At 42.8% G+C, this 18,969-nt stretch overlaps 1 protein-coding gene across 4 annotated transcripts in view; it reads right to left on the bottom strand.

Annotated features, from left to right (window-relative positions):
* Atp6v0a1 (ATPase H+ transporting V0 subunit a1) overlaps nt 1-18,969 on the bottom strand; it is a 55,803-nt gene that overhangs the window by 11,559 nt on the left and 25,275 nt on the right. For 3 of the 4 annotated variants that reach the window (XM_048367323.1, XM_048367324.1, XM_048367325.1), the window contains exons 8-18: nt 18,420-18,502; nt 16,943-17,036; nt 16,005-16,217; nt 13,690-13,840; nt 11,774-11,913; nt 11,322-11,479; nt 10,368-10,458; nt 9,506-9,624; nt 8,368-8,584; nt 7,755-7,862; nt 3,205-3,312 (exon numbers count right to left, since the gene is read on the bottom strand). In XM_048367323.1, coding sequence (XP_048223280.1) covers nt 3,205-3,312; nt 7,755-7,862; nt 8,368-8,584; nt 9,506-9,624; nt 10,368-10,458; nt 11,322-11,479; nt 11,774-11,913; nt 13,690-13,840; nt 16,005-16,217; nt 16,943-17,036; nt 18,420-18,502 — 1,482 coding nt within the window. Of the gene's footprint in view, nt 1-3,204; nt 3,313-6,874; nt 6,950-7,754; nt 7,863-8,367; nt 8,585-9,505; nt 9,625-10,367; nt 10,459-11,321; nt 11,480-11,773; nt 11,914-13,689; nt 13,841-16,004; nt 16,218-16,942; nt 17,037-18,419; nt 18,503-18,969 lie in introns of all 4 variants that reach the window. The other variant, XM_048367326.1, reaches the window with a different exon arrangement.

Here is an 18,969-nt window from a genome sequence, read left to right as displayed (position 1 = left end):
TATGTTGGGCTGGGGAATTGAACCCAGGGCTTCATGTATATGAGGAAAGCACTCTTGCCACCAGGCCATATTCCCAGCCCTCCTGAATCCCTTCTGACTACAGGGGTCCACACCTCCAGACTGCTCTTCCCTCAGGGTACCCTACAAGCCCACTGCCAGCAATGCACATGTGCCCGGTTCAGTGTCAGCCCCAGCTCCACGAGTCTAAGGGCTTCTTGTTCCCCCAAATGACCCCAAATCTATTATAGCTGGTCTCTGCCCATCTATTCTCACCTCTCACCAGTCCCCCAACTCCTGCCTGTTCCAGCCAAGCTGAACCCTTGCTCAGCACAGAATGGGCCAAGCGACCCAAAGGTTCATTTTTGGAACACTATGGACACTGGTAGGTCTATTCCCTTTCTTTCTCCCTCCCTCCTAGTGAGTGCCTGACACATGGAGGTGAAGGAATGCAAAGATGGGTGGGTGAGTGTGTAGATGGGCTGGTGAATGTACGTGGTGAGAAGAGGGTGGTAGGGGTGGGAACACTGACTCTTGCTGAGCGGTTACACATTTCTCAGATACCAGTGACCTAGCTCTGGCTTGCGCTGGCTGAGTGCCTCCCAGAGAGAGGGAACAATGCCCTCTGTGAAACGCTTTTCAGAGCCAGGCAAAGTGGGAACTTTCTAGTAGGCTGGACTTTTTTTTTTTTTTCAAAAAGAATCTGTTTTGTTTGAAATCATTAAGTAACAATCAGTTATCTAAATTTTCCTGATAAAAATAAAAAGTTTTCTGAGTGCTGAGGGCTCATATGTATAATCCTAGCTACTCAGGAGGCTCATAGTTCAAAGCCAGGCCAGAAAAGTCCTCAAGACTCAATTTCCAAAATAACCAGCAAAAAGCTGGGCTCGATGTATGGCTCCAGGGGTAGAGTACCAGCCCAGCAAGCTAGCTGAATGAGCTCCAGGCTAAGTTCAGACCCCAGTACCAGTTATGACTACTAAGAAAGCCAAAGGGCACCAAATCCCTGAGCAAGCTGGGTGGCCAGCGTTGGGATGGCTGAAGTTAGCCCATCTTCTGTAGATGTCCAACCCCCCAGGGACATGGCTACAAACGAGGACACTGATACTAGATGGTTGGCTGCACCACTGTGATAGTGTGCAATTGTGTGCTCAATGAAAAAGATACTTTCACAGCAGTATTGCTGGAGGTGGTGGTACTGGGAAGGGGGCTGCACTCCTCACCAACATGGAACACTGCCTGCCCAACCCCCAGCCATGCAAGGCAGGTCAGCCAGCGACTGCACAGACAAGTGGTCCAGGAACAAAGGACGTGCTGGATGCCAGGAAAAGGAGCCTCTCCAGACTTCAGGAAGAACAAGCACTGCCTGCTTTTTTACACAGAACAGCAAAGGTTTTCCCATTCCATCCCTCTGCCCCTTAGGACCAGGTGAGCCAGGAAAGGGAAAGGGAGAGTTCATAAGTCTAGGTATTTTAGAAAGAAGTTTTGGGAAAAGATGCAAACAGTGCAGCAAGGCCCTTTAAAAACTCGATTCAAAACGTGTGTGGCTAAATTAATTACTGCTCAGCTAGAAGGCCTTGTATTTTAGACATGGCTGACATAATTCAGTCAAATTTCTTTCCATTCTCAGTCAAATTTCTTTCCATTCTGTTATTCTCCATATGTGCCTATTGCATGAACTCTTTATTCCCCCCCCCCCCCCCCCCCCCCCAGGATGCATCTGAGAGGCAAAGCCTCCTTTTGACAGCTCTCTACTTCTCACCTAAGGTCACATGGAGGTAGCACTGACCCTAAGCAAAGGGTATGCGGTCTCAAGCGGAAGCATCAGCAAGCTGATGAGGGCAGCAGGAAGAGGTTGGCTGCATCTCAGACAGGGAGGAAAGGTAAGCTTTGCTTGTTAAGCACTCAGAGGAGCAGGGCAGAGACAGCTACCACAGGACAGGAAGGTGGAAGCCCACGGGACTTAACGCTGAGAGGAGTCATTTCAAGAGTGCCAGTGCAGACATTACTTGCAGCTCCTTCAAAGCCACTCTCAGACATATTAGACCAGCAAAGTCAATGACACAAAGACAGAGATGACCAGCATGAGATGCAGTTAATGGAGATGAGCTTTGTCAGAACACAGGCTCACAAACTGGTTAGAGATGGCCAGTGAGATGCAGGATGCACAGGGTCACATGTGTGTGGCCCCAGGGTGTGGCAGGGACAGCAGAGTGATCACAAGGATGGGAAAAGAGAAGCCCCAGATAAACATGAAGGCTTGGGTCTTACCACTTCATCCTCCGTAGGCTTGAAAACACAAATTGACACTTAGTGGGGAAGCCACGCCACAAACAAGGTCACAAGTTATCAGCACATACCTCAGGAAGGACTGGTAATATTAAATGGGGCTAACCTATCAGAAGCAGGCCTCCTTAGCACACATAAGGACTTAGAGCATTAAGTCACATTATTTTTTAAAGGTATCCTAACACTTGGCATTAAAAAAAAAATCACAGAGACAAAGTGGGCAGATAGACTAAACAGCCCAAGCTAGGACCTCCATCTCATTTCTATCCTGTTTGCTTTAAAAAGAATAGGATGAGTAGATGAAATTTAATAGTTAAGTTTGGAGGCTTTGTGCTATGAGTAGCTGGGCAAGGAGAGTGGATTCAGTAACTGGAGATGGAGGAAGTGACTTAAAGAAAGACTAGCCTGACCTGACTTGTTTCCACTCTCCCTGTAAAAAGAAAGCAAGTAGCTACAACAGCAAAAAGCAAAATAAAAAGAGCGCCAACAAAATATCTGCAATTAGAACACATCAGGCCTTAAAAAGTATCACAGCTGGTAAGCAGTGTAAGTAGAATAATTCTCAGAAGGATCAAGGGATGAAGAAGTTATCTAAGCACTCTGCTTCTGGTAACAGAAGCTGGGATGCTGGGTGCTACCTAGGCCAAGGAGAGCAGTTAGTAATTGAGGGTACATGCAGAGGACTTCGGGCAACAGGAAAATCAAGAAGAGCAGAGCAGAGCAGAGCTGCTTCAGGCTCCCTAGGCAACACCTGGGGCTTAGAGTGAGGTCAGCTGTGGTGCCCTAAGCAGCTCAGAAAGTGACCAACTATTAGTATTTTATTTTCAGGAGAAGACTGAAGTGAACCTCTTAGGAAAACAAGACTAGGCTGACCCGACCGAGGTGGAAGGAGAAGATGCCCACGCCGCTGGCTCTTACCTCTTCCGCGTCCTCTGAATGGGTGGAGAGCTGGTCATGCTGAATTATCTCAGCATCCTCCTCTGTTGGTCCGTTGCCCACCCTGATCCCACCAAAGTTGAGAGTTCCCTACACAGATGAACAGAAAGAGTAGAATTTGCCTGGGCTTTAAAGTGACATTCTGTGAGGTAGGGAAGGGTGATGGTTAGTACATACAAACCTCAGAAAGGCATACATCCTAACAACAAAAGCAAAATCCACTAATTGAACAGTTGTGGCAAACACAAACAACTGTTGCCATCCCGACCTCGACCCCCCCCCCCCCCAGGTGTAACCTGCCTTTATCACTTCATCTGGCTTCACCAAGATGCACCAGCCTCGCCTGCCTTGAAAGCTGAACATGAACAGACTCTCCTAACAAGTGCGGCTCATCCATAAAGCTTGCTAGGGGCCATGTTTTACTGCAACTAAAGATTAGACTTTCTAAGAAGGCAGTCAAATGACAGGGTGAGTGTATCTGGTTAAGTTTCAACAGGAGTTCAAGAATTCCAGCAACCTCTCTCAAATATGCACCAGGTTTCTTACTAGGGCAAAGGACTCCCTAAGTCAGGGAACACAACTCCCCCACATCTTTATGTACAATCATTTGTCGCTCGAGAACATATGAAGTTCAAGTGGCTCCTCTATAGGTGTCTGGGCAGATGCTGACAAGTCAACTTGATTTGTAAAAACTTGGGTTTAGTTCAGCACTGGCAGCTCACACTTATAATCTTAGGTACTCAGAAGGTTAAGATCCAGGGGATCATAGTTTGAGTGCATCCTGGGTAGAAAAGTCTATGAGACTCTATCTCCAAAAATAACCAACCAAAAGTAGGGCAGGAGGAGTGGCCCAAGTGGTAGAGTGCCAGTTAACAAAGCAAACCAAGCAATCCTGAGGCCCTAACCTCAAACTCTCAAAAACATTCTCCAAACAAACAAAATTAAATAAGCAAAAATCTTGGGGTTTATTGAGGTAAAAGTCCCCTGGGTAGAGAATCCAGGAAGAAATGGATTAAAATGGTAGCAGAGTAAAAAGGTGTTTGGAGCCAGGAGCCAGTAGCACATGCCTGTAGTGCTAGCTATTTAGGAGACTGAAGTCTGAGTATTGCAATTTAAAACTAGCCCAGGCAGGAAAGTCGGTAAGACTCTAATCTCCAATTAACCACCAAAAAGCTGGAGCTGGAGCTGTGTCTCAAGTGGTAGAGGCACTAGCCTTGGGCAAAAAAGCTTAGGAACAGTGCCTAGGTCCTGAGTTCAAGCCCCAAGACGAGAACAATAAACAAATAAGTAAATAAATAGCAGTTTAGAAGCTGCCCTTCACACTCTGGATGGCTTCTGTCTAGGAAAGATCTAGAAGGCTATCTGGATAGCAGCACCAAAAGTGTGCAAGTGTGTTTGTCCAGTGTCCTGTAGTTCTCGTCTCCAGCTCCACTTTTGGGGTGCCCTGTTTACCACAGTTCACTAACTAGCTCAGACCCCAGCATCTGTAGCAGTGGTCTTTACATGCTGGCCAGAGAACCAGCTCCATGAGAATCACCTTGGAACTCTTTATAGATTCTCAAGCACTATACCTAGAAATATTTTAGGTCTTGGATGGGGCACAGGAAATCTTTATTTAAAAACTACTATCTTTACAAGTATAAACTGGATAATCACTGTGAAGGCCATATCAAAATGTAAAACCCATCCTGGAGATTCAGTCATGGTACCGCCAAAAGCTTCAACAAGGTATGTACGGACAAGGATTAACTCTGTATTACTGTTCCTAATACCAAAGAACTAGGAGCAACCAACACATCCATCAAGGACACATCCATCAATGACAAGAATGGTCCCATAATTTTGGCATATCCAAGAGAATATGCTACAGGCTACTGTGCAAGTGAGTATCACTATGAAACAACCTCTAAGATAAACTAAAGTTTAAAAAAAAAAAAACTAAGACAATCAAGGGGTGAGTCTAGTTCAAACCCCAATACTAATAATAGTGTTATAGTCTAAAACACAATTTCAAAAGTCTCTCCTATACACACATACACACACACACAGATGACAGACAGATACAAAGCTCCTTATTGTTAACAATGCCTCAGAGGCGAAATATAGCAGGGACTAAGGTTTCTTTGTGGGTAGTACTATAAGCACCCTCTTGCCAAGTGTACCTATTGCATTTTTTAACGTCAGTAGGGAATTTTCTGGGTCAGAATCATAAGAATTATAAGCCACTTGTGTTTCTTCCACATATAATACTCTTAAGGAACAAATTCAGTTTTCCAGATTTGGGAACTACTATAGCTTGGGTACTTGCAGGTTAGGCACAAAGGACACCTGACCACTCCCAAAAAGAAGAACTTCAGGTGTAACAAGAATTTCTTCTTCAAAAGAAGTCCACAAAAGGACTTCAAGTGTAGCAAGAACAACATCTTCTTGTCCCAAGGGGACAAGCTCAATGAATGTGCAAGTTTGCAGATCGCATATTATTAAACTCAGAGTCTGTCACAGAAGAGGTGCTAGACTTCAAAGCAGCAAGATCATCTCAGAAGCAACTTTTGATGCTGAGACTAGCACAAAGTCCAGTGTGGAAAGAACATCAACCACAGGTAGTGTGTACTTCATTTTTTATTCTCAGGGAAGGAGAAAGTAAGTCCCTGATGGAAAACAGTTTGAAGCAGCAAGACTGAAATTCCTGCTGACCCCTCCCCCACAAAAAAGAAAAAAATCATCCCTTTTACACCAGTTCTAGCAGGATGGCTAAGCAGTTTTCCAAGTTTAAAATGATCAGGAGCCCGTAATAAAAGAAGTGGCCGTCCATGTAAACTTTTCATTTTCCTTAAAGGAGTTTATGTGCTACCAGAACATGCAAGTACATAAGTAATCACTACCAGTGAGATTTTACAAATCTAGATTGTGTTAGGATGACGTACATTACAAGATTGTGGTGAAAAGATGTCTTTGAGAGCAAATATTGAAACGTGTTCAAGTTGAAAGTGTTGTTACTAAGTCACAAGTTGGTATCAGAAGGAGGGAAGATGAAGACAGCAGGTGAACTTGGTTATTACACCAGATGTATAGTACACACAAGACACATGGGAGAGCAGAGGTCTCAATGAAATGGCTGAGGACGCAAGGGCTTCAGAGTCTCTCACAATAAAGCAAACAAGTATACACTCTCACTCTAAGAATCTAAGAAGGGTAAGTCACTGCTAAAAAGGACCTATGTCCAAGTATCTCTCGGAAGCAGAATTCCTAAGTACAGGGAAATTAACTCAAGAATCAGAGATGTTCTAGCTTCCATGCTGACGAATCTCCAGTACTCGGTCACAGAATGTGGACATAAAAGTAGATGAATCCAAGCTCTGCCACCTTACCGTAAGATGATGGGACTCAGAGAGGGTACAACATGCACTGGGCTCTCATGTCTAGGGCTACACTTAACTATCTGAATAGAAATTTTAGACCAATGTAAAGACGATAGCAGAATCTACTCTTAAGAGGTGGAAAGCTCTTCTGTCAGTGTTTCAATGAGTTACAAGGACACACTTCCTGAGGGCACACATGTGCCATGCTCTCAATAGCACTAAAAAGAATTCTGCTGCACTGTTTGCCACCTCTTTAAACAAAATGTTTGGTGTGATGGATTTAATGCACTCACTGTTGCAGCCGCTGCTGCCTCTAGTCCCTGTTGGCTCGGGGTTGGGCTGACTGGGGCCTCCACAGGTTGCCCTTCCTGATAGTGAATGGAAGAAAAGAAGGGAGAAGAAAACAAAAGAGGGAGGGAAGGGGGGAGACGAATGGAGGGTACGTGGAAGGATGAAGATGGTCAGAAAAGGGAGAAGGAGGGTCTTGTAACTCAGCTGCTTTCCAACAGCAGGAATAATCTTACAGCCACATGAGAATCATGCAACAAGGTCTTTGGAGCTTCCCCAGGCAGTGCAGTAAATAAGCATTACTGGATAGCCAGAAATTACACAATACTTAAAATTGGCCAACTTAGTGTATATGTGTGTAGAACTCATATGCACACATACATTAGTAAATACTTGTATGTATGCTGTTTCTTAAAAGGAAAAAAAAAATCAGTGTGCTCTACACCAAACCTTTTTCCCGGATGTGTTGGTCAGTGAAAGTACCATGGTCTCATTTTAAAAGAAAATGTCTCAGCATCAGTCCTGTGGTCACCCAGGCAAACCACAGAAGTTGTTTCATCGTCTGCAGCTCTGGCAGCCTTGCCTTGGCAGATGCTGCATGTAACAGGCCTGGATTCTGCTGAGCGCAGTATGAGTAAATCATGACTGCAAAAGGTAGCAGACACATGACTTATTCTCTCCACCCCAGCCGCTCAAAGGCTGAATCCAGATGTTTGAGCAACAAATATAGATTTCTCTGATTTCCACAGGCCCAGTGCTCATGTTAGGATACCAAGTAAATGCAATTTAGGAATATACAGATGTTTGAAAATTAATTATATCCTTTGGGGAAGTGCTTTGACTTAAAAAAAATGCCTATTAATTCCAGTGTCAGAATATACTCACCAAATGCTTCCTCCTCAGATACTGATGGCGAAGGATCAGTGGCTTACACAGCAGCATCCAGGGCACACACAGTAGGGCCACCACTACCAGGAAACACTGAATTCCTTTCTGCAAAGTAAGAACAAGGCACATCACCACATAGAAGTCCACCAATCAATATGCAGCACAATGTTCCCCAATGTTTTCTTATCCTTCTATGAATAACACTATCTGGTTTCCCAACAATGACCAGATGCTACAAGTCACAGAATTGTCCCATAAGATGGTAAATTCTAAATTGCATTTTTTTTTTTTTTTTTTGCCAGTCCTGGGCTTGAACTCAGGGCCTGGGTCTGTTCCTGAGCTTCTTTTGCTCAAGGCTAGCACTCTACCACTTAAGCCATAGCACCACTTCCAGCTTTTTCTGTTTATGTGGGATTGAGGAATTGAACCCAGGGTTTCATACATGCTAGGCAAGCATTCTACTGGTAATTCACATTCCCAGCCCTAAATTGTATCCGTTCTGAACACAGAAATTATAGTGAGCCCTCCAAAGCCAAAGGAGGATGGTCCCAACTGAGATCTGGATATTAAGGAGTCTTCACTATGACAGCCCTCCTCTAAGCTGACACACCTGTCCAGAATACAGCATTGGAAAACCTGATTCCGGGTAGGAAAAGAGGAACATGTTTATGAAATGGATCAGAAGGCTCGGTGCATTCTCAGATGAATGAGCATCATAGGCTGTCCACTTGTAAAAAATAAGGATGACCAAATATCCAAACAAAGAGGACATGAAGATTATTTCAGGGATAAATCCAAAGTAGATGTTCAGGGGCTTCTTGAAATAACTAAAAGGGAAAAGAAAATAAAAAAGTAAGAATAAACAGACTCAGGGCCACCCCACCATTGAGGAATAGAATGCTCGCAAGATTTCTCACACAATTCTGTCTACTGTAAAGTCCTAAATTCAATCTACGACAACAAAAACAACAAAAGAACTCAGTTTGATAAAAGTTGCTGAAGGTTGTTTTCAAAGATTTTTTATTATAACTGCAAATTGTTAAAGGACATTTTCATACTTTAGTGCAGGCCCTGGGGCTTGAACTCAGGGCCTGGGCTCTATCCCCGAGTTTTTGTGCTCAAGGCTACTGCTCTACCATTTGAGCCACAGCTCTGCTTTTGGCTTTTTGGTGGTTAATTGGAGATAAGAGTCTGGGTACCAGTGGCTCATGCCTGTAATCCTAGCTACTCAGGAGGCTGAGCTCTAGGGTCACAGTTCAAAGCCAGCCCAAGTAGGAAAGTCCACGAGGCTTTTATCTCCTTGAGAAAAATTGCTCAGAGACAGTTCCCAAGGCCCGAGGTCAAGCCCCATGACCAACAACAAGAGAGTCTCATGGTCTTTTCTCCCCAGGCTGGCTTGGAACCTGGATCCTCAGATTTTAGCTGCCTAAGTAGCTAGGATAATAGGCATGAGCCACTGGTACTCTCTTAAGACCAAGAATCTTTTTTTGGGGGGGGGACAATCCTGGGGCTTGAACTCACTCTACCACTAGAGCCACTGTACCACTTCTGGCTTTTTCTGTTTATGTGGTACTGAGGAATTGAACCCAGGGTTTCATGCATGCTTGGCAAGCACTCTACCACTAAGCCACATTCTCAGCCCAAGACCATGAGATTTTTATAAATTACTTCTGCAATACAGAATCAGGTTCTGCATTACTAATCCCTTCCCAAAGATGTTTTATAATGATGAGAACAGAGAAACTCACATATGGTTGAAAAGGCTCAAGCTGACTCCAAACATCATATGGACAATACCAAGAATAACAGACATCTTCATCTTAAAGGAGTTGAGGAAGGTCAGTTTGTTGGTTGCAATGTTCCAAATCTATACGTAACCCAAGAAAACAAGGTACCAAAGTATTCTTGAATAGGAAAATATTACTCATGTATTAAAAAATATTTTTCTTGAAAAACGAATACTTGATTAATATCTATTATAACACATCCTTTGATATCAGTAATGAAGGGGAAATCTTAAAAGAAGACAAATAAGATACTTTACATAAATTAGGTGCTGGTGGCTCACACCTATAATCCTAACTACTCAGGAGGTTGAGATCTGAGATGTGAGAATCATGGTTCAAAGATATCCCAGGCAAAAAAGTCTGCAAAACCTTTTATTTTAAGTACTTCATTGGAGATAAGAGACTCTCAGACTTTTCTGTCTGGGCTGGCTTTGAGCCATGATCTTCAGATCTCGGCCTCCTTAAGTAGCTAGGATTACAGGTCTGAGCCATCGATGCCCACCCAGCTCAACTAAAAAAATTAGAAAAATTAAGTAGAAATACATGAGGAACTGGAAGTCTTGAAATCCATTTTTCCCACAGTCAATATTACTCGCCATCTCATAAATAAACAATGTGGTAAAAAAATATATATGCACACATATATATGACTCTCAAAGGTACTTAGGTTTCTATAGTCTGGATAAACTCTGAACAAATACATCCAAGTCTTCAAAAAATATGTCAACTAGAAACCAAATAAGTATCTTTACTATAATTCTCTCTTTTTTGGGGCTATATTAAAAACGTTGGTGATAGCACACAGAAAAAGAAGTAATCTTACCGGATCAATGCCAAATGGGTACGGTCCACCAAAAACTCCATGGACAGTGGGGTTCAGCTGGAGAACAGGATTCCCCCGAAGTGTGTCCTCCCTACCATGAAAAGTCATACTTATTTCTGATCAAGAAAGGGAAACTATGGAGTGGAAAAACTGATCCCCCTAAAAACTGCAAATAGCTATCTTATCTCTTCAATAAAAGAGGAAGAGACTAATAGCCAAAGATGAGAAGGATTCAGACACAAGGAAAAATTAAACAAATATATACAATTAAATGGGGAATTTGGGGTTGGGAATATGGCCTAGTGGTAGAGTGCTTGCCTCATAAACATGAAGCCCTGGGTTCGATTCCTCAGCACCACATATATAGAAAAAGCCAGAAGTGGCACTGTGGCTCAAGTGGTAAGAGTGTTATCCTTGAGCAAAAAAGAAGCCAGGGACAGTGCTCAGACCCTGAGTTCAAGCTCCAGGACTGGCAAAAAAAAAAAAAAGATGGTGAATTTGGAGAATCTATACTTAGAATACAAACAGATAAGTAAATACAGTTACAGTCCTAATTCCTTGATACTTGCTAAGCAAATCACAAAGAACTTCAGATTAAAGAATCACGAAGAAGTGACATAACATTCTTTTTTGCAAGTCCTAGGGCTTGAACTTGAGGCCTGGGCACTGTCCCTGAGCTTTTCTTGCTCAAGGCTAGGACTCTACCATTTGAGCCACAGTGCTCTTTTTGAGCCACTTTTGGCTTTTTCTGTGTATGTGGTGCTGAGGAATCAAAGCCAGGGCTTCATGCATGCTAGGCAAGCACTCTACCACGAAGCCACATTCCCAGCCCATTCATTCTTCTGAAACGGAGACACTGCCAAGGATTTCCTAAGGGGGTAGTTTATTGCTTTTCTTACAAATAAGAGCTGGATATAAAAAGAATTAGTTTTGACATTTAGTTTTGCAACTTACGTCCAATTATATATAGTGAACATCGGCCGCACACTCCAAGATGACCCAAAGATATTAAGAGATTTGGAAAAACAGTCATTGTAGATGAGGCCAGTGTAGATGGAAAATATGCCCATCAACAGAATGATATATCGACCGCTGAACACAGTACTAAACATCTGGGAAGCAGAAGAAAGAAGTGATGGAGAATGTGCCATTTCAGCTGATACTGGGACCATGTTATTTAGAATTGTATTAGTCTTTTGTACTATTTTACCCAATCTGATTCAGAAAGCTTGAACTAAAGTCCAAACTAAAATGCTAAGAGGAATTTACCACATGGCCTCTTCCAGTATTCAAATGAACTTCTCTATTTCCTTCTGATAAATTCATGGACTTCTAGATCATTAATTTCATAATGAACACTTAAAAAACAACTTTTTGGTCTAATATAGATATAATGCAAACATTACCTCATTTTCATTCTTTTGGGAGAGGATCCGGCTCTCCCTTAACACCATCCACACAGCAAAAAGGGTCATCAAAATGCCATGGCCAAAGTCTCCAAACATCACAGCAAAGAGAAAGGGGAAAGTGATGATGGTGTATGGAGCTAAAAAGAAACCAAGAAAGAAAAACAGAGTACATAAAAGCACAACAGTTTCCCAAATACTACATTCTTCTCTGTACCTAAGATCAATGTGGGTAGCTTATTCCTCAGCTTCCAGACAGATGGACTCTCAGGAAAAATCTTTCATGGCAGGACCTACGCACCCTAACAGTTTAAATTAAGAGCTCAGGAAATGAAGTGAGAGCCCTGGTAACATGCTTTACTCTCTGGTTCCTTTCTCCCAATCCTTTTGACACAGCTTCTGGGACAGCCTGTCTTCACTTGTGCAACAACCATGTGTGAATTAATAAAGCTACCAGGTAATGGGGAAAGCCTAGAACTGGGGCCAAAGCAGGTCCTTAAAAAGGCTCCTAAATAAAGCTAAAGATGGATGATTATTCTTGACTTAATGATTCATTTTTCCAAAGAGGAGACCTGGTGTGCTAAAAATGGTTAAAAGTAACTGTGTTTTCTTTACATAACCTTGGAACAAGGAAGCCAGAGGAAGTCATTCTAAAATATAAGATATCTTGGAATAAATATGTTCTTTAAGCCTGGCACCAGTGACTCACGCCTATAATCCTAGCTACTCAGAAGGCTGAGATCTGAGGATTAAGGTTCAAAGCCAGCCTGGGCATAAAAATCTGTGAGACTCTTATCTCCAATAAACTACTCAGAAAAAGCCAGAAGTGGCACTATGGTTCAAGTGGTAGAGTGCTAGCTTTAAGCAAAAGAAGCTCAGGGCCAACACTCAGGCCCAGAGTTCAAGCCCCAGGTCCGGCCAAAATTTAAATTCCTTAAAACAACTACTACAAATGATTTTCTACAGAAGGTCAGGTATTTTATGGCTGAGAAAGACTATAGGAAGTTGGGTGCTGGTGGCTCATGTATGTAATCCTAGCTACACAGAAGGCTGAGATTTGAGGATCAAGGTTCAAAGCTAGCCCAGGTAAACAAATCTGGGAAACTCATCTCCAATTGACAACCAAAGTGGGGGTGTGCCTCAAGTTGTTAGAGCACCAGCCTTGAGCAAGAAGCTAAATTAGAGCATTAGTTCAAGTCACAGTACTGGCACACATACACATAAAAGAATACAGGAGAGGGCTGGGGATATAGCCTAGTGGCAAGAGTGCCTGCCTCGGATACACGAGGCCCTAGGTTCGATTCCCCAGCACCACATATACAGAAAATGGCCAGAAGCGGTGCTGTGGCTCAAGTGGCAGAGTGCTAGCCTTGAGCGGGAAGAAGCCAGGGACAGTGCTCAGGCCCTGAGTCCAAGGCCCAGGACTGGCCAAAAAAAAAAAAAGAATACAGGAGAAAGAATTGTTTTTGGGGGGAGGGGTCGGTTGTGAGCTTTTTTACTCAAAGCTAGTGCTCTACCATGTTGAGCCTCAGCACCACTTCCGGTTTTCTGGTGGTTAATTGGAGATCAGAGTCTCATGGACTTTCCTGCCCCAGCTGGTTTTGAATCACAATCCTCAGATCTCAGCCTCTGGAGTAGCTAGGATTACAATCATGAACCACTAGTGCCCAGCTAGGAGAGAGAATTTTAAGTGTTTCTGAGGCTTCAGGGCCCAGTGAATTCGGTCCAGTGAGTTCTTAAAGCAGTAGATAAACTCACAACTCATGTTAAATTGACACTAGTTCCACAGGAATTATATGTAAACTGAGGACATGACATCATCTTTACCTTTAAGCCAGTTGATCAACGGATGTAGGAGTAACATCTTAAAAGAATCAAATGAAAACTTCAGGAGGAAAAAGATTCAGTGTTTTTACCTGGATTTATTTCTCGGTAAGTCCCAATTCCATAAGCATCTACTATGTTCTGAAAGCCATATGTGAACTTGTTGGTTTTGTTATAGGTTGGGGGAGTCTGATTTGTCTGCATCCTGTTCAGAATGGAGGGTACAGTGGAACCACTGTGTTCCTGGAAAACATCAGCACACACATCGAGATTAGGTTGTCCTCCTCCTTATGGCAGTGGCTACTCAGGTGCATAAATACACCAAAATTCAAACTGTACACAAAAATGTATGGCTGGGAATATGGCCTAGTGGCAGAGTGCTTGCCTTGTATACATGAAGCCCTGGGTTAGATTCCTTAGCACCACATATATAGAAAACGGCCAGAAGTGGCACTGTGGCTCAAGTGGTAGAGTGCTAGCCTTGAGCAAAAAGAAGCAGGGACAGTGCACAGGCCCTGAGTTCAAGTCCTAGGACTGGCAAACAAACAAAATTTTTAACTTTAGGCTAGGAACACTAGTGTATGCCTCCGGTCCCAGCAAAATGTGGAACCAAAAATGAAACTCAAAAATATGGAGCTACTTCTTCCACAGGCATAGCACTCTCCTCTCATGGAGAAAGCAACACTTATGCTCAGTTTATCACTACTTGCTCTTTTTTTTTTTTTTTTTTTTTTTTTTGCCAGTCCTGGGGCTTGGACTCAGGGCCTGAGCACTGTCCCTGGCTTCTTTTTTTGCTCAAGGCTAGTACTCTGCCACTTGAGCCACAGCACCTCTTCTGGCCGTTTTCTATATATGTGGTGCTGGGGAATCGAACCCAGGGCTTCATGTATACAAGACAAGCACTCTTGCCACTAGGCCATATTCCCAGCCCCTCACTACTTGCTCTTCACACCTTGATCCCTGAAGTCTGGCTGAGCTCATTCAAATTGACTGTCTTCTCTCCCAAACACAGGCCTGACACTGGAACGTTTCCTCTTCTTGCTCTTTATTCTTTTTATTTATTTATTTATTTTGCCAGTCCTGGAGCTTGAACTCAGGGCCTGAGCACTGTCCCTGGCTTCTTTTTGCTCAAGGCTAGCACTCTACCACTTGAACCATAGCACCATTTCTGGCTTTTTCTGTTTATGTGGTGCTGAGGAATTGAACTCAGGGTTTCATGCATGCGAGGCAAGCACTCTACCACTAAGCCACATCCCCAGCCCTTGCTCTTTATTCTTTAAGAGCTCTTTCCTGATCACTAACCATTCTTTTGCTGTCTTTGCTGGCTGGAAGTATGGTTCAAGTGCTGGATTAGCAAGTGTGAATCCTGAGTTCAAGACACACACACACCCACACCCACACCCACACACACACACCAAGCTGGGTACTTGCGGCTCACATCTGTAATCCTAGCTACTCAGGAGGCTGAGAGCTAAGTATCATGATTCAAAGCCAGTCTGGGCAGGAAAGTCCATGAGACTTGTCTCCAATTAACCACCAGAAAACCAGAAGTGGTGCTGTGGCTCAAAGTGGTAGAACACTTACCATGAGCAAAATAGAGCTCAGGAACAGTGTCTAGGCCCAGAGTTCAAGCCCCATGACCAATCTCTCCCCCAAAATCATTCACATAACATAATGCAGTTTTAGTTTCTACTTTTCGCCAAACCATTGTGATTCTTGTTCTTTCCACCACATACTACTATGCCATTCTTCCTGCTTTTGTCCATATTGTTTTTCATCATTGCTGACAAATGTCTTATCCATTCTGTTTCATTAGAAAAGATACACCCTCTCTTCACATACATTCCATTCTTATTAAGAGTGTCAACCTATTCTAATAAACTGTAAGATACTTGAGGCACATTTGTATTTCTTGGAATCCCTCCAGGCCCCTAGAGCAATTGCTCTAATTAGCTACAGGATTAGTCAAATAGGAAACTGATGTTCAGTCATGAGCCATGTGAAGAATCATGAGCATATGACCAAATCATTTCACCTGGATGGTACTCTAGGCTATTATGTATATATACAAATCATAGGATACAAGAAGCATAGTATTAAAAAGTCTAAAAGTAAATGGTACTGGTGACTCAGGAGGCTGAGATCTGAGGATCATGGTTCAAAGCCATGAGATTTTCATCTCCAATTAACCACCAGAAAACAAGCAGTGGCTCTGTGGCTCAAAGTGGTAGAGTGCAAGCCGTGAGCAAAAGAGCTCAAGGATAGAGCCCACATCCTAGTTCAAGCCTCGTGACCAATCAGAAAAAATAAAATAAAAATAACTCTAAAAGCTAAGATGTCATAAAATGACATTAATCAGAACTTCTCTTTGTGGTGTAAGCCTCACTGGTTAGCTTGGGGGACTCACCGTGCCCCTTCTGAGTGCAAACTGGATGGAGTCAAGGTCAGTAACAGGGCACCAGACTTCTGCAATCAGACACTTCTGGGTCACATCTATGTTGCACAGGTTCAGGGTGTGGTAGATAGCTTTCATCTTCCGCACCTTGATGAACCAGACTCGAATATTCTTAGCAGCTGCCTGCAGAACCCTCTGGCGGTGATCTTCTGTTTGATTCAAAACCTTTGGAAAGAGAAAGGAACAAGATCTCAGGATAGAAATGACAAAGAAACATAACTATTTTTTTTTAAACAGTCCTGGGGCTTGGGACTCAGGGCCTGAGCACTGTCCCTGGCTTCTTTTTGCTCAAGGCTAGCACTCTGCCACTTGAGCCACAGCACTTCTGGCTTTTTCTATATATGTGGTGCTGAGGAATTGAACCTAGAGCTTCATACATGCTAGGCAAGCACTCTACCACTAGGCCACATTCCCAGCCCAACTAATGCTATTTTAAAGTCATTCTTTGAGACTTGCTCAGCTCCCAGGTTGACTTATACATGGACATCTCTCCCCTCCCAATCCCTTCCTTTTCTCTTTCCTCTTCTTCCCTCCTCCCTCCTCTCTCAATTTCTTAATGTATCTTCAACTACTGCAGGTGCCTAACAAACTCAGTGATTTAAGTAAAGATAAAAGACCTCTATTGGGCTGGGAATATGACCTAGTGGTAAAGTACTCACCTCGTATACATGAAGCCCTGGGTTGGGTTCCTCAGCACCACATATATATAGAAAAAGCCAGAAGTGGCGCTGTGGCTCAAGTAGCAGAGTGCTAGACTTGAGCAAAAAGAAGCCAGGGACAGTGCTCAGGCCCTGAGTTCAAGCCCCAGGACTGGCAACAAAACCAAACAAACAAAAGACCTCTATTGTAGTAGTTCACTAAAACAAAATCCCCTCTGGCCCTTGGTGTACCATTTGGAGATCATCAATCCTGGTATTGACTCCAGAAGCCATCTCTTTCCTTTCTTGTGGTGTCTCAGGACAGGGATAGAGTGAGGCTCGGAACCTAAAAGGTATGGGTATGGCCTTAGAAACAGTGAAGTGGTTGTTTGTTGTTTTTTTCTTTAACATACTCAATTCAAGCAACCTCAAAAAAGAATTCTTAGTAACAGCTCAAACAGGATTAAGTAAGGCTAATGCATTAACCAACACTAATTATGGCTGGCAAAGTAATAATAACATTTGAATTACTTTGAAATTCTCACAGCTATGTAATTCTCTTGAGATATTAAAAAAACAGTAAGAAAATTTATTGCAGATTTTTAGGAAAAAAAAATCAATGTAAAAAACTGTTGATAAGGCAGAGTTTCAGAATATTTAAGGACATGTTGTCTATGGATTTACATATGTAAATCCACTGTCCCAGAATAAAGAAACTGGTTTTGATGACACTAAAACAAACAAACAAAACACCTGGGATTATTTTTATTTCTTTTTTTTAAATTTATTTATTAATTAAACAGAAATTTTTTGATAAGGTACTGTGCAAAAAGGGGACAGTTATATAGTAGGGCAGTGTGTGCATTTCTTGTGATATCTTACACCCTGTTTTTCTTTCCCTTCCCTAGGTCAGGCAGACATATATACAATACCCAATGTATTTTTATTTCTAATGGTTTGAAATAGACCTAACATTAGTCAACAACATATTTGGTCAGGCACCTGCTGGGCAGAAATATCCATGCGATTCCATCTCTAGCTAACCACTGCAATAAAAGCTAGACTGGAGCTCAAATGGTACAGCACCAGCCATAAGCAAGAAATATGAGCAAAAGCTCAGCAGTGGTAGGAACATCTATAATCCCGGCTACTTAGGAGGCTGAATTCTGAGAGTTAAAGTTCAAAGCCAGCCCAGACAAGTGCAAGAGATTACTATACTCAATTAACTTACAAAACGCAATAAATGGAAGTTGGCTAGTGGTGGCTCACACCTGTAATCCTAGCTACTAAGAGGCTGAGATCTGAGGATCATGGTTCAAAACCAGCCAGGGCAGGAAAATCCATGAGACTCTTATTTCCAATTAACCACCAAAAATCTGAGAAGTGGAGCTATGGCTCTAGTGGCAGAATGCTAGCCTTGAGCAAAAAAGCTAAGGGATAGCACCAAGGGTCTGAGTTAAAGCCCCAATATCAGCACCAAAAATAACCCAATACATAAAAAGAAACATGGTTCAAGTGGTAGAGTGTCAGTCCTGACTGAAAAAGAAGACACTAACAGAGAAGCTCAGAAGTCAAACCCTAGTACTGGCACACATACACACAAAATAAATGATATATTCACCAAGTCAAAGTTGGCTTGAAAGGATATGCACTTCACTATTCTGAATCCTAAACCTCATTAGTTAAGCAACAGGCTGTGCCCACTTGGGTAAAGGCAGGTGCTTCTTACCCTTCACAGATTTTCTTGACTCTGTTTTTCAGCTGATCGCCTTGGAAGAAAATGATAAACACAGACTTGTGCACGTAGTCGCCCTAAGCCCAGAAACAAACACAGGAATTCAGACTTCTAGAACTGGATGAAAATCTTCAACATCTAACTTTCTGAGTGACTAGGAACAACAGGAATTCTTAAAGGATATGGCCTCTTGAACTTTTTAGCCACTATCAACACTTCATTTCCTTTTATTTTTTTGGTGCCAGTTCTGGGTTTGACCTTAGTATCTGGGTGCTGTCCCTGAGCTTTTGTGCTCAAAGGCAGCGTCTACCAGTTGAGCCACAGCTCCACTTCCAGCGTGTGTGTGTGTGTGTGTGTGTGGTTAATCAGAGATAAGTGTCTCACAAACTTTCCTTCTTGGGCTGGCTTTGAATTATGAAGCTCAGATCTCAGCCTCCGAGTAGCTTGAATTACAGGCATACATCATGGGTGCCATTTCTTTTTTTTTTTTTTTTTTTTTTGGCCAGTCCTGGGCCTTGGACTCAGGGCCTGAGCACTGTCCCTG

Source organism: Perognathus longimembris, chromosome 17 (assembly GCF_023159225.1).
Source record: "Perognathus longimembris pacificus isolate PPM17 chromosome 17, ASM2315922v1, whole genome shotgun sequence".
Classification (NCBI taxonomy): Eukaryota; Metazoa; Chordata; class Mammalia; order Rodentia; family Heteromyidae; genus Perognathus; species Perognathus longimembris.
The sequence above is the reverse complement of the archived record's forward strand: the minus strand, read 5'-3'. Positions and strand labels throughout refer to the sequence as shown.